The sequence below is a fragment of the Apus apus genome, chromosome 3 (genome assembly GCF_020740795.1).
Source record: "Apus apus isolate bApuApu2 chromosome 3, bApuApu2.pri.cur, whole genome shotgun sequence".
NCBI classification, from domain to species: Eukaryota; Metazoa; Chordata; class Aves; order Apodiformes; family Apodidae; genus Apus; species Apus apus.
Genome location: NC_067284.1, coordinates 38,016,614 through 38,030,995, shown reverse-complemented (window position 1 = coordinate 38,030,995; position 14,382 = coordinate 38,016,614). Strand labels below are relative to the sequence as shown.

The window sequence follows — 14,382 nt, the reverse complement described above, 5'->3', positions numbered from 1 at the left end:
TGTTTTGGAGACATCAGCGCTCTCAAGCTCTACTTGGGTTGCCTTTTAAAAAATAAATTTTTACATATTCCTGAGAATTGATTTTATAAAATGAAGGTTGAAATACTGAAGTCACTGTATTAGCATAGAATATTAGCGTAGTGAATTTATTTTCAGCTGTAATGATGTACACAGGAAGAAACATTAAAGCAAGTATGTGGGGGGAAAATAAGATACTGTCTAGTAATACTTTGTCCTATAAAATATCCCTTGGAAACACCTGCCATCAGGTCCATTTGTTCCTTGAAATTCTTGTGTATTTCGTTAAATTAAAAACAATACTATATTAAAATGGGTGTCTGTTAAAACCACTGCTACTGTATTTCTTATTTGATAATGTTCTGAAAAAGTTTTACCTGAAAGAATGTAGTAATATATGCATTAATGCTAACAGACGAGGCTTTTTAACAGAGCGATACTGATCTGTCCTTCTGCAAGATACCATCTTGCAGAAAGTTTACTCTTTCAATCTGACATTGAAATCATTGTTGAGTCTGAATTCTTTTAATTCCTTTGCAGTCAGGCTTTTATGTGGTTATGAAGAGAAACTTTTAACATGTTGTAGCAGAGTGCCTACCTTTTAAGAGAGAGAGGGGCAGTTTGGTCGTACTAGATGCATCAAAAGTTTTGTGTAATAGAAAAACCAATTGAGAATTGTTTTCATTCTCCTTTGTCAAAAGCATGTTCTGATGTCACCTAGCAAAAGTGGTTAGTTGGTTTCACATATGAGAAGTGACTGAAATGTTGTTTTACAATCTAAAATTTTTGGAACAAGGCAAAGAGGCAGTACTGTTTGAGTTGTTTGTTTGGCTTTTTTCTATTTACAGGTCTGTATTTGGTATTGTCAAGATTTCCATTAGCACCTAGATGGTCCTGTTATGAGTTGGGTTGGATTTGACCTCTCTTTCTCCCAGAACAATGCATTTATGTCATAAAGTGCATTCAGAAAATTCACTTATTTACAAGAAAAACAAAGCTCCTTCTTTGTTTAAATTCAAGCGATAGGTGTGCAAATTGCTTAGTTCTGCTTTTTAATGTCTGGCTTCTGGTGAGGGTTGGTCACTTTTTATATGAAATCATAGTCACTGACAATACCATATACCATTTTCTGTATTATGTTGTAGTAACTGTTACAGGAAAACTTATTACAAAAACTAAGATCAAATGTCTGATCTGTATTTCAGTATATAGGAAGGATGCCTGATCTTTTATTTCTTTTACTAGCTAGGTCACTGCTTCTTGCTCCTCTGATCCAGTGCAAAGCTTTTAAATCCTTAAGTTCCTCTTTCAGTATTGATAGAAATAGAAGGATTGAAAGCAATCTAGAGAAAGCTCTTTTTATAGAAAAGAGAATGCTTATGAGATGGGGACATTGGCAACACTCTTAACTGCTTGTGTCTATATACAGGATTTAATTGCAAGCCAGTGTTGCTGCCATCTGATGTGAAAAAATCAGGGATTTTTTTTCCTTCCCCTTAGAAAAAGTAATTACAGTGCAATAAATTTGTAACACTGAATTCTGAAGTCCAGCAATGTCACTGTCAGCTGGTGTAATACAAGTTGAAATTGAAGTGTAATGGTCTGCTTTTAGGGAGCCAGAGCCTAAGTCTCTTGTTCCTGCAACTTACGTATGTTGACTGCAGAATACATCTTTAAAATCACAGTTTCTGATTGCATAAGTTATTGCTCCTAATTGGCCGAGATACTTTCTACTTGAAATGATACAAGCAGGCCTGTGTGCATGCATTAACACCATGTAGATACATACAGAAAACTTGTGTTTGGCTCTCTCTGCTGTGAGGCTTTAACTTATTCTACATATTTTAAGTCTGGAATATATGATGTAAAAACTCTGAAGCACCAATATCCTTTTTTCTGTTATCAGATTGAAATGCATAGCAACTTTCTAGTATAAGCCACTTTGTGAAAGATCTGTGGGAATTCTGTTTCAGATGCAGGTGTACCAGTTCATGAGCTTACTGCTTTCTGAATGTTTATTCCTTCCAGATATACAGAAGAGATCATTCCCCGCCACCCCTGCCTGAAACTTATTAGCAACTGTGAGCAAATGCTTTCCAGCCACACATCAAGGCGCCTGATAACCATGGAAAAGGTGAAAGAATTCAAGGTAAGCTTGAATACTTGATTATATTGTGTGAAATAGTAGCTATTGCATTCATGAAAAGTTTGTGCTGTTGAGCATTTGACCTTTACTTCTATGACACTTGAATTTTTAATGCTGAGAATTAGAGCTTTTGTAAAATTACTACACATTTAAAAAAATAAATTATATAGTGATTTAAGGGACCATTCTCTTTTTTGTCTTTTCCTTTTTATCCTCAGTTTTTGATAAACTTTTCTTCCTGAGCAAGCTGCTTAATAGTGTGAAAGAGATCTTTGAACTTACAGTTACTTGGGAAAGTTGCATATGCTTTTCTTGGACAGCTGAATTCTATGAATCCCATCCACAGAAATACTTAGATGCCTAAATGTCCATTGATTCCAAAGTGTAATTTAGTGCCCAAGTAAATACTAAGTGCCTTTGTGGGTCTGACAGTAAAAGTCTAATGTATTCAATTCTGTTACTTCGTTTTTAGAATGGTGCTTTTTTAGCTTTTGAAAGTAATATGTAGCTGTGACAGAACTACAGTGAAGCACACTGGGTGTTGTTTTTTGTTTTGAAACACACTTAAGTGCCTCTTCTGAGGCACTGAGACCAGGGAAGGTTGCATTCAAGTCTCCTTTCTTGCTGCTTCTCTCTAATACTGTTAAAAGACATTCTAAAAGAAGGTGAAGCAAATTCTTAGCGAAAACACATGCAAAGCATGGTGGGCAAGTGTTTTTAGTACATTCCTTGTCAGTTGGAAGAGCTATTTTAAATGACAGGAGGTACAGTCAGACTGCTGTGTCCACCTGGTGCTTGCACTAATAACACAGCAGGGTTTCAGTACTGGTTTCATAATGCTAATGATGATGGAGACTCTCAAGCAACACCTGAATTTAAAAAAAACAAGTGTATGTGGAGTTCAGAGCCAGAGCTGTCAAATTCACCAGAGTGAACCAAGAGGGTAAATTATGGAAGTTTTTAATATGTATGTCTCAGAGTGTTCATGGAGGTTTTCTGCAGGATTTTTATTATTGCTGCTGTGGGATCATAGAATCATAGAATGGTTTTGTTAGGAAGGAAACTTAAAGATCATCTGGTTCCAACTCCCCTGCCATGGGTAGGGACACATCCCGCTAGACCAGGTCTCTCAAAGACTCATCTAGCCTGGCTTTGAACACTGCCAGGGAGGGGGCATCCACAGTGTCTCTGGGCAATCTATTGCAGTGTCTTGCCACCCTCACAGTGAACAATTTCTTCCTAGTATCTAACCTAAATCTACCAAATCTACCCTCTTTCTGTTTGAAAACATTACCCCTTGGCCTGTCACTACAAGCCCTTGTAAAAAGTCCCTTCCCATCTTTCCTGTGCGCCCCCTTCAAATACTGGAAGGCTGCTATGAGGTGCCCCTGGCCCCCCTGAAGCTGAGCAATCCTAGCTCTCTCAGCCTGTCTTCACAGAAGAGGTGCTCCAGCCTTCTAATTATCTTTGTGGCCCTCCTGTGGACTTGCTTCAACAGGTCCATGTCTTTCTTACCGTGGGGGACCTCAGAGATGGATGCAGTGCTCCAGGTGGAATATCATGAGAGCTGAGTAGGGGGACAGAACCACCTCCCTTGACCTGCTGGCCCTGCTTCTTTTGATGCAGTCCAGGACATGGTTGGCATTCTGGGCTGCAAGTGCACATTGCCAGCTCATGTTGAGCTTTTCATCATCCAACACCCTAAGTCCTTCTCCTCAGGGCTGCTCTCAGGAAAACCTTTTGGGTGACTGAAGTCTCCTGTGAGGACCAGGGCTTGTGAATGTGAGGCTACTCCTGTCTATAAAGAGCCTCATCTTCTCAGTCTTCCGGGTTGGTTGGCCTGTAGCAGACTCCCAGTGTAATGTCCCCTGTGCTTGCCCTCCCTTAAATCCTGACCCATAAGCTTTCTTTCAGTTCCTCATCCATCCCCAGGCAGACCTCCTTGCACTCCAGCTGGTCATTGACATAGAGAGTGACTTCCCCTTCTCACCTCCCCTGCCTGTCCTTCCTAAAGAGCTTGTATCCTTGCAATCCAGTGCTCCAGTCATAGAAATCATCCCACCATGTCTCCATGATGCCAATAAGATCATAGCCTTGCAGGCATATTTACGTCTTGTAAGTTCTCTTGTTGATTATAACATGTTCTAATTTAAAAAATGTATCCACCCTTCTGCGAATTGATATAGTTTGTTATTCTTGTTTTGTGCGCCACCTGATCTTCAGTACATGCTTTGACAAGTTCATGTCTGGAAATGTTTAGCTCTGAGCACCTGAGTCTAGTTGGCAGGCTTACTGCTTAGATAAAACTCAGCAGGTGCTTACACTCAGGACTCCAGATGTCTTTTAGGTAGTGTAAAGATACCAGAACCCATGTACTGTTTCTGAAGTTGGTACAAAAGTTGTCCAAATAACAAAATACACCTTGACTACTTAGTTAGTGCCTACTTGGTTTAGTGTCTTATTGTTTGGTGTCTAAACTATCTAAGATTTCCCCACCCCAGTGTCCCTTACCTGGGTCGTGTTTTTTACTGTCTTAATATCTTTATCAACTTTTGAATTGTATACTTCTGACTCATCAGATAGGATCATAACATTTAATAGTTGGAGCTGTGGCTGTTTTTCCCAAATGAAAGAGTAAATTTTTATGAATATACAAGCACTTAGGTTTACAGACAGTTCTGCTTGCTTTACTAAATGGGTTTGTGAAAGGCACTCATTAAAACATGTAAAATGCCTTTTAATTTAGTTTAGTGTAGTGTACTCACAAGTGACTTAGAAGTTTTACAAATCATGTAGTGTTGTTGTGCAGTCCTTTCATTTCCCCAGTGTTTGCTACCAATAATTTGCTACCAATTTCAGATTTCACAGCAAATTTTATTTCACTTCACTCGAGATAAATTCAATCAGATACTGAATGTGAAACTGGAGATGCAATTTGATTGTGCTTGTAATATAAAGGAGACCAAAGTGAATGTAGAAAGTGTCTAGTTTAAGTATTGTTCTACAATAATCATAAGCATGAAGATAATAAATGTTGGATGAAAAAACATCACAAATCCTGGTGTATAGCTCTCTGTCTTATAAGCATCCAGTTTGTTCTATTTTACGATGAAGTTGTGGCAACTGAAAAGATTTCTTCCTGAAAACAGTGTTGATGTGAATAGACTTTTCCACCATGTGTACAATATAAGCAGAAGGGTTGTTTGCTGTGTAACATTTAAGGCCTTTTTTGGACACCCATGGTGATCATTAGTAAATCCCCTCCTCTGCTATCTTAAATTATAGTGATAACAATAAAAGTGAATAAAGGGAGTTGTTGTAGAGGACAGCTAGCAGTGAACAGGTAGCAGCTTCTAGTCTTTTAAAACTCTGAAGGCAGAAGTATTAGAGAACTAAAGAATTAGAGAAGTGAAGACAAAGGGTGTGGAATGGGAGAGGAACAAAGCAGAAGTCATATGAGAGCTTACTAGCCTAATGTATTATTTTTTCTGTGGATATTCATGTCCCTTCTTCTGGTATTAAATGAATATGAATCTCCCCAATACCTCTCTAAACCTGAAATAAAACTTCCTAATTTATATTACAGCAGGCAGGACCATGTGTGAGTCTACCCTCATTGAACTGTGAAGATTTGGGTTTTTTTAAGCAGTAAAAACATAAGTTTAGCTCTCCAAAGACTATAGGCATTCATATGTAAGTACTGAAATGCACTGGTAGTGGGACAGTAAGAGGCTGTCGGCTCAGTAGATTAGTGTGATGATGTCTGTCAGCTGTGATCTAGTAGGAGTCCAGTTTTCTGTTTTAGGTCATTGGATGTTGTTGTGTTAAGGAGCAAAGTGACTTGGCAGAAAATAAATCCCCTTGTGTTCTGGCTTGTCCTCAGATACCAGAGGGGCCAGGGGCAGCAAGGCTTAGATTCTGAGTAATGTCCAATTAGATGTTACTTTGGCAGGAAATAAACACCCTTGTGTTCTAGCTTATCCTTAGATGTTAGAGGAGCTGGGGGCAGCTGACCTTACATCCTGATGGATGCCCAATTTGGCATTAACATTCCGGTCGTGTCGATACCTGTACTGGACTCTAACAACTCCAGATGCAGCACTAATGCTGCACTGGCTGCCTGGGACCTGTGAATTCTCATGGCCACACTCAGGGATTTGGTCATGTTCAAGAACTATTGTGGCCAGGTTAATTAGCAGTGTAATTTATCGAAGCAAGATGCACAAATTCTTTTAGATTGCTGATGATAAATTCACTGTCTGCAAAGCACGTGCAAATTGATTACTACAGCAGAATTACACACACGTGGGGTAATAAAGCAACTCTATAGAGATTCCTGAGTTTCCCAGGGATGCACTTGGAATAGCCGAGTGTTCAAACCTGAGCCAAAGGCATCCCTGCGAGGGGGAAAGAGAGGCTCAGCGTGTCGACTGATCCCAGTGGTCAGGGGAATGCCTTGTCCCTTCGATGGTGACTTCCCTAGCATTCGTACCCTCTCAGACCATTTTATACTATTTCACCTTACTTGAGTGACTCTAGTCATACAGATCTTTAACATGACTGGTGCAAAATTCTCTTGCTTTGCGTTTAAGGGTGTAGACAAGAGAACATTCAGAGCACAAACTCAGTGAGGGGTGGTTGCACCTTTGAAGGCAGGTAACATTTGAGATGGAGGTGTGTTTTGGTATTATAGTGATATTATAATGAACAAAGTTGACCTAAAGGACAGTATTTTGTCAAAAGGTGACAGGTTGTTAGCCCAGGGTATCAAACATGCAGCCGATTTGTTCCACAGTACCTTTGAATCCCATTGTTGCCACAGAGCCTGGCCATGGTGTCTCCATTCCATTCCACCCTCCGCGCAATTTCTCTTGGAGTCAGCACACCAAGTTCCCCTGATGTTGCCAACATCTAGGGTAGCTTAGGGAATTGTCATGGTACAAAGTCATTGCACATTAACTGCATTCCACCCTTCTTCAATGCTGTGTCTTTCCTTGAAATGTGAACGTAAGTTTAATTTCTAAGTCACCTCCAGCAATTATTCCACAGAGGTTTAAACCAATTCTTCCAGCCTGAATCTAATGAAAAATGTACCTTCCATTGTGCCAGTTTGTTTTCCAAAGCCTTAAGAAATACAGTTACATAAGACTGAAAGTTGTGAACCAGCGCCACCTTTATCTGAATTCTCATAATTATTTTTTATTTAAATGTCAACTCACTGGTGAGTAGTTAATCATTAGGAAAATCGGAGTACAAAAACTTGCAGCATAATTACTACAAGGGTTCTTGGGAATCTCTATCTGGTGATCAGCTATTCTCAGAAGGGGTGGACTTACTAAAAGTGTTTAGCTGTAGGGTTGTTTGGTGTTCCCTTTCTTTACAACAGCATATCTAGCAATTTTTTTTAATTTTTTTTTTTTCCTGAGGCTTGTTGATTTCCTTACACCGAATTATTTCAGCTTTTGCCAAGTAACATTTCTTTCCTTTGCTGGCTGTCTTACAGAAATGTATGGTACTTATTTGGCTGGTAAGTGCTACCAAGTTCTGAAGTTTCTAATCAGTACTTCCCCAAAAATATTGGAGGAGAGATCTGTAATTGATACAGGCTAAGAGAGAGACATAGAAATTATGTATCAGAAAACTTGACTGAAGGGTGAACTCTTGAGTGTATGACAGCTCGTGAAAGGACACTGGAGCATCGGGCATACAGATCCACCATGCTGAATGACCCCAGCATTTCCACATCACACAGTCACTCCATAGTCACTATTGGTGTAGAATATTTTGTACTGAATTTAGCAGCGTGTGTTCCTGGATATGAGGCTGTTGTCCCTGATTTGGAAAGTGCTCAGAGTTGTTTATAGCTGTATAACATTAGTACAAGTGGTTTGTGTAGCTACTGTCCAACACCAGATGTAGAGTGGTAAGAAGCTGTGATAAGGCTAGGAAGTTTTTTTTAAACAAAACCTGAATGTGGGTAATTACCCTGAGGCTGAACTGAGGCATGCTAGATGAATTAAAAAACTTTAGAATATCACTTAATATTTGCTGAGATTTAAAGAAAAACAAAGCTTTCTTGTTATCGTTAAGCTCCCTCCTCTTTCTTCCACCTCTTTCATTATTTGTTGGAGATCTGTAACACGTTTTTTAGTGTTGTCTTTAGAACAAGTAAGTGTTGAGTTGAAAATTCAAATTAGCTAAAGGCAATTTGGTTGCGTGAACTTTGATAAGAACTTTGATGATTTTCAGTTCTCACAGAAGTCATTATAAAATGTTGCAGAGCAAAAGTTGTGTGTGATAACTGTTGTTTGCAATTAGTCTTCTGTTTTGAGAATAATTTAAATTGTTCAAAGTGAGAACCAAGGATGATGATAAAGAATAAGCAGGGATTAATGAACATCTTCAGTTCTGATGTTTACAAATAAAAGAAGTATTTGTCTTCTTGGTACTTTTTGCGTGACCTCCCTAAAGGACACATTACTTCCCTGATATATCCCTGGTAGCCATTTGCCATTTTTACATTTTCCCTAAACCTCATCCCACAGTTTGTGTTAACCCTTAATAAACCAGTTAATTCATAAACTAAACATTGGTCTCAGTAGCAATTTTTGGGTGTGGTGGGGGTGTATTCTAACTATCACTCTAAAATACGGTCCCGTAGTGGCCGTTCCTCTGTGAGAGGTGAACTCCACGTGTGAGCCCTCGGTCTTATTCAACAACCCCTCCAAATAGGGGTGGGGGGGAAGTCGTGAAAGCATCCTGACAGCCAGTAGCCCCCCAGGCATCAGCTCGTGACATTGGTAATGCTGGCAGACTGGGGAAAGAACTGCCTTAGTGCAGTTACTGATCAGTCTTGGAAATCATTTCCTGGGAAGTCTCACCATTTTGTGTTGAACAATCAATTACAAACTTCATGCCTTGAAAAATATGTAGTTACATAAAAGGAAGTAAGTGAAAAAAGCCACTCACCCCTGGATGCAGCTCTGTATCACAAGCAGTACTCCTTGTTCCTCTTCAGAGGAGGAAAGGAGACGCTCTTAAGGCGTTGTGGTTCAACTCTATTCCCCAAATTTGCACTTTTTTTTTTTTTTTTTAAGCAGGAGAGAAAGGAAAAAAGCATCCATATTAACTGCCTTGGACAGTTAATTCACCTGAAGGAGAATTGACACTGACACCATTCATAAGCAATCTTCTCTTACTAGAAAACATTACTGCTGAATGTTTAGGGTGCATATTCTACCAATTTATGCTACTCAAGATAGATCTTACCTGAGGATGTTTGACCATCTTCCTTACTTAAACAAGCTGGTGCTTGATGCCCAGGAAAATTCTAGTGCAGATACTCACAACAAATTGGTTCATGAAGATGATTTTTGACAACTACTTCTATGGAGTTAAATGCAGCCTATCCTTAGTGTTCAGATTGTACCCATTCAGTTCTCTGTGTAGATTTAAAATACCTTGAGTTAGAATGTGTTTGGAAATCATTAGTCTCTGAAATCCAAAAATTCCTTTTACTTTGATCAGGTCTCATATTACCCATAAAACTGTTTTGACTAGGACATGTCAACAGTGAGTGGCACCTCCAGGTAGTTCAGGGTTTCTTATTTCCTTTTTCCTTTTTTAAGAAATTATTCCCATTATTTTATTTTTCTTTAAAGCAGTTGTAATGTTTATTGAGCAGTCATGTCTGTATAGAGGCGAGGTAGGCAATGGAAGCTCTCATGCTGGAATTACTGTGATGTGTGCCACGATCTTCATTTGAAAGCTCTTCCAAGAAATAGGTGCCTGGCTGCAGATCTTCTCTGATTTGCTTGGCTTTTGATGAGGCCTAGATTTACAAAATGGATTCAGCTGTGTTTGTTCTCTTCCATGTTATATCTTCGCTTTGCCCTAACCAGCTTGGAGATAGAGGGGGCTAGTTCCTTTCTTCCTTCCTCCCTTCACCCTGAATCAGCATTTTGTTACTTAAGGAATCGAGATGAATGGTGTACAGATGTGACCTCTTAGAGGTTGTGGGGATTAATTTTTATGTTAAAATACTGTTGATACATACATCATTATCTTTCAGGGTCAGATATCTCATCCATTTCTCAAAACAAATGAATTATGTAGAATTATCATTAAAACACCTCCCAAAGGTATAAATATACATTATGTGTTTAGGTCAAAGAAGGATTACTGACCTGCAAATTCAGGAGAAGAGTAAGTGCTCGTTTCCTTAGAGTGATGTTGTAGAAGAGACCTGGAGAAGTGGGTGAAGGCTGGTTGTGAGAGGAGCACGTCTTAAATCCTCCTTGTTTCCTGACTGCAAATAGTTGTTATTTTCCCAGACAAGTTAAAAGCGTGTTGATTATCAGCCTGAAAGTGGTCTTGGAGATGGCAGTCTCTGCTGTGCATGCAATGAGTTTACTGAAATAATTTTCTCTTGCTATTTTCCAACATCGCCATATTTAAATAGAATGAATTTGCTGCTGGTGGTGTACATGCTTTACATGTTAGATATCCACATGGCCCTTAACATTTAGCCACTTAAGCTAAGCTGGTGGCCTGCTGCTTGTATCTGCTAGGACAGCAGCTGAGAACTACTTAGTAGGACAATCTCATTGTGCCCAGAAGAGGGCAGTTGTACATGCACACAAGCGTATTGTTGCATTTAAAAACCTTTTGTTTCACTCTTTTAGAAAGAATATTAGGATAGCCAAAGCAAGATGAGGTGTTGGTCTTGCTAAGTGAAAGTCTGGACAGGCTACAAAATAGCTGAATAAGTAAATCTACTTCCATGTTCCTACAACGTAGGCTAAAGCATTCAACAGTAACCTGATTTTCGAATAAAGCAAATAGCCCTGAACAGAAAGTTAAATAATGAACCAGTCTATATGTTGTTGCGTTGCTGAAAATAATTACTGTAATGAGGATGTATTGAGGATAAACATTTAGTGGAACAGAGGTTTAGTTCTGTTGTATGCTTTATTTTATTTTCTCTTTGCACAGTTCAGTTGTTCTGTGTGAGGTTGTTTATCAGTTTCATCTTGCTGTTGAGCGTAATAAACTGACTGCAGCCATAATGTTAAGTGGTTTATAGAAGTTGCAATCAATTAATTTACTTTAGCACTCAGATTAAAGTTTGGTATATTGTTTATTTTAGAGTATTGATAACATTAGTTGACAAGTATCTTAATTATGTAAAGCTACAGTACACAATAAATTAAACCTTTCTGTATAAATAATGGGCCGGTTTTCTAGAACATGGTCCTGATGTCAAGTATATATTATGTGTAGGGATTTACTGTGTGAACTTCAACTTTCAGAAGCAGGTGAATCCTGCACAAGAAAAAATCATCTGATAGCACTGCAGTGTCTGTAGGAACCCACTTTACTTATTCATGTTCCTCTTTTGTTTGTATCTGTCTTCCACAAACCTCTGAGTGATTGAAATCTCCAGAAGATATTTTTTTCTGGAAACAAATCTTTGTATTTTCCTGTTGTATAAAAGTCTGTGTGGCATAGTACCTCTGCTCTCATGTATTTAAGCAAGGGTTGGATTCTGGTGATGTTAGCAGAAGTATTTCCAGTGATGCAGCACTGTTAAAACTGGCATAATTTTGCTGTAGAGACAAGAAAAATGAAAATTTGAATGAGTACATAAAAAAACCCCAAAGCCAACAAAAAAAAACCCTTGTATACCTACAGCTTGTGTTTGATCAATGTCAAATGAGACTCCATTGCATATGGATTTTCATTCCTATTAAATGTTAAGACTTTGCAGTAGGACACATGTTCTTGTTAATCCTTACAGAGATCTCAGCATTCTAAATTTTTTTTTAATTCTTTAATAAATCTAATTACTTAAATGTTTGCCATGGAATTGTTAAAAACAACAACAACTAAACAAACAAACAAAAAACAACAAAAAACCCCACCAACTTCACTCTTGCTTATAATTGTCTGAAAAAGTCTGGAGGAAAACCAGTGGCAGTACATGCTGAACATACTGCCATAAAACCTAACGCTTGCATTTTTATACCATGCAGGATCAAGATGCAAATTCTTACTTACTGGACGGCCAATATATGCCATACAGAGGACACAATTCATTCCGTGAGAAGTATTTCAGTGGTGTGACAAAGCGGATTGCCAAGGAAGAAAAAGACAATCAGAAGTAAAATATAAAACAGATTAAAAAATGAGGAAAGAATGAAGATCATGTTTCCTTGTAAGGACATCTGGATATGAACATTCATTTGGATGCTTCAGAAAAATAAATACTGCTTTTAATTTTAAAACAAGATTAAACCCACAACACAGGTTGAGAGCAGTTCTTTTTAATTAGCTTTGTTTATAGTGAATTTTATTGTACAAGTTTTTTGAGTCTTATTTAATTGATATTTGTACTTTCAAGTACTAATGATGATTGACTGAAACCATTATTATTGTTCTTTCACCATTAACGTTTACAAAAAAGTGGTAGTATTATTTGGTTTCTTAAACTGTGAACATCTGGGTGTTTTAGAAACACGTGGTGGTGATCAAGGATTTCTTATTAAGAAGACAATTTTGGTTTCTTTTGTCTTTTTGTAAATGGTGTACAATAAAACAAAAGATTGTTGTGAGGTTTTTTTACATGTTGCATGCAATAAGTGCTTGTATGAATTCTGTTTGCTCTGGTTGAAGCCAAGCAGTGTTTAAAACAAGCAAAAACCACAAAGAAACAAACGTGCACGCGCACATACACACCCCAAGAAGAAAAAAAGCCTCTGTGACCTGACAAACTCTGGAGAGCCTATTAAACCCTGTGAAGCCTGTCCACATCTGAAGCTCATCTGTACCTTGGATTTGCTTTTGCATTCCTAAACCTTGACTCTTGGTCAAGCCAACTGTCTGCAATTTTTGGTTCAGAAACTGATAGTTAAAGCAGTAACAACAACAGCATAAAATCAGTAATGATTCCCTAATGGTATTAAGCCTAATCAAATATTTGAAATTGAAGCTGTGTTTGTTAAAGGGCAAACTTTGCTGAATCCACACCATGTCCATCATGAAAATACCTCATTTGAAAACCACTAAGCCCATTAATCCAGCATGTTAATGACTCTTCTCATTTTGGTGGTCAAATATTCTTCAGCAGGGCCTTGGTGACTGTATCTACTTGCTCCAGCCAAGAAAGCCTTGCTACTCAACTTGCTGCACGTTACTGACTGTGGTCATGTTATAGCCTTTGTAGATTACTATCTTTAAGTGGCTCTCTAAAAAACCAGTGACACTGAGGAAGGCACGAGTCATTGTGTGTATTTGAACAAGTTCCTTAACTGAGTTTGTACTTCTGTGTGTTGCAGTCCTCTGCTGCAGCAAGGAGAGCTCACATACTCAATGGCAACTTTGTCTGACCTTCTGGATCTAATCTGTGGTGTGTTAGGAAGTTCTGAAATAGTGATTTATTTTCTGTGTTTCCGTTATAAATCACTGTGTTTTGAGACTTTTAATGTCAGCCATATAATAGTTGTTCTGGACTAAACTTGGAGCAAGATCAAAGCTTAGAAATTTTTCAAAAGCAGAATTTGAATTCATCACTTTCAAATATTACATCAGAAAAATTACTGCTTCTGAAAACCTGTCTTCATATAACTTCTGACTTCAATTTCAGCATTGCAATTTGGCATTCAGCTTTTATTACTTTACAAATTAAAATTACTTTCTGTTCTTCATAGGTAAGGAATTTTTCAAGATGGATTTATTACGCATTTATAGCTTCATTTTCATAGAAGTTGCTCTACACAGACATGATCTAAATGGTTATACAAGATGTAAGGTAGTGGCAAATCTGCCCCTGTGTATTAAAATAGAATGATTTAGTTTTTTTCTCCTCTGCCTGGTCCAACTTTTTGGCTATTCAACAGTGGTGGTGTGGCCTCTGTTTAGCAGTTCATACATTACAGCTTTATCATTACTGAAGAATACCATTTTAAAATGAAACTCTTAAGTGTATTTGGGGTACTACATCAACATCCACTAATCAAAAATAGTCTGGAATTGAAATCAGATGTTCAAGCTCTGCTGATCCCCAACTTTAAAGTTATCATTTGGAAATATTTCTGATGTCTAAGCTTCTCCTCACTTAGTGTATCTGCTCCAGCCTATTGTCCACGCAGACTTGCAAACTGGAAGCATTTAAGCTGCAGAGCCGTGACCCTGTCCTTGTGCTCCAGAAGGACTGCCAG

At 38.3% G+C, this 14,382-nt stretch overlaps 1 protein-coding gene across 3 annotated transcripts in view; it reads left to right on the top strand.

Annotated features, from left to right (window-relative positions):
• Positions 1–12,787, top strand: part of TRMT11 (tRNA methyltransferase 11 homolog) — a 30,807-nt gene extending 18,020 nt beyond the window's left edge. For all 3 annotated transcript variants that reach the window (XM_051613032.1, XM_051613033.1, XM_051613034.1), the window contains 2 exons: positions 2,047–2,167; positions 12,199–12,787. In XM_051613032.1, the coding sequence (XP_051468992.1) occupies positions 2,047–2,167; positions 12,199–12,330 (253 nt within the window). In that variant the 3' untranslated portion in view covers positions 12,331–12,787. The remainder of the gene's footprint in view (positions 1–2,046; positions 2,168–12,198) is intronic.
• The last annotated feature ends 1,595 nt before the right edge of the window (positions 12,788–14,382 follow it).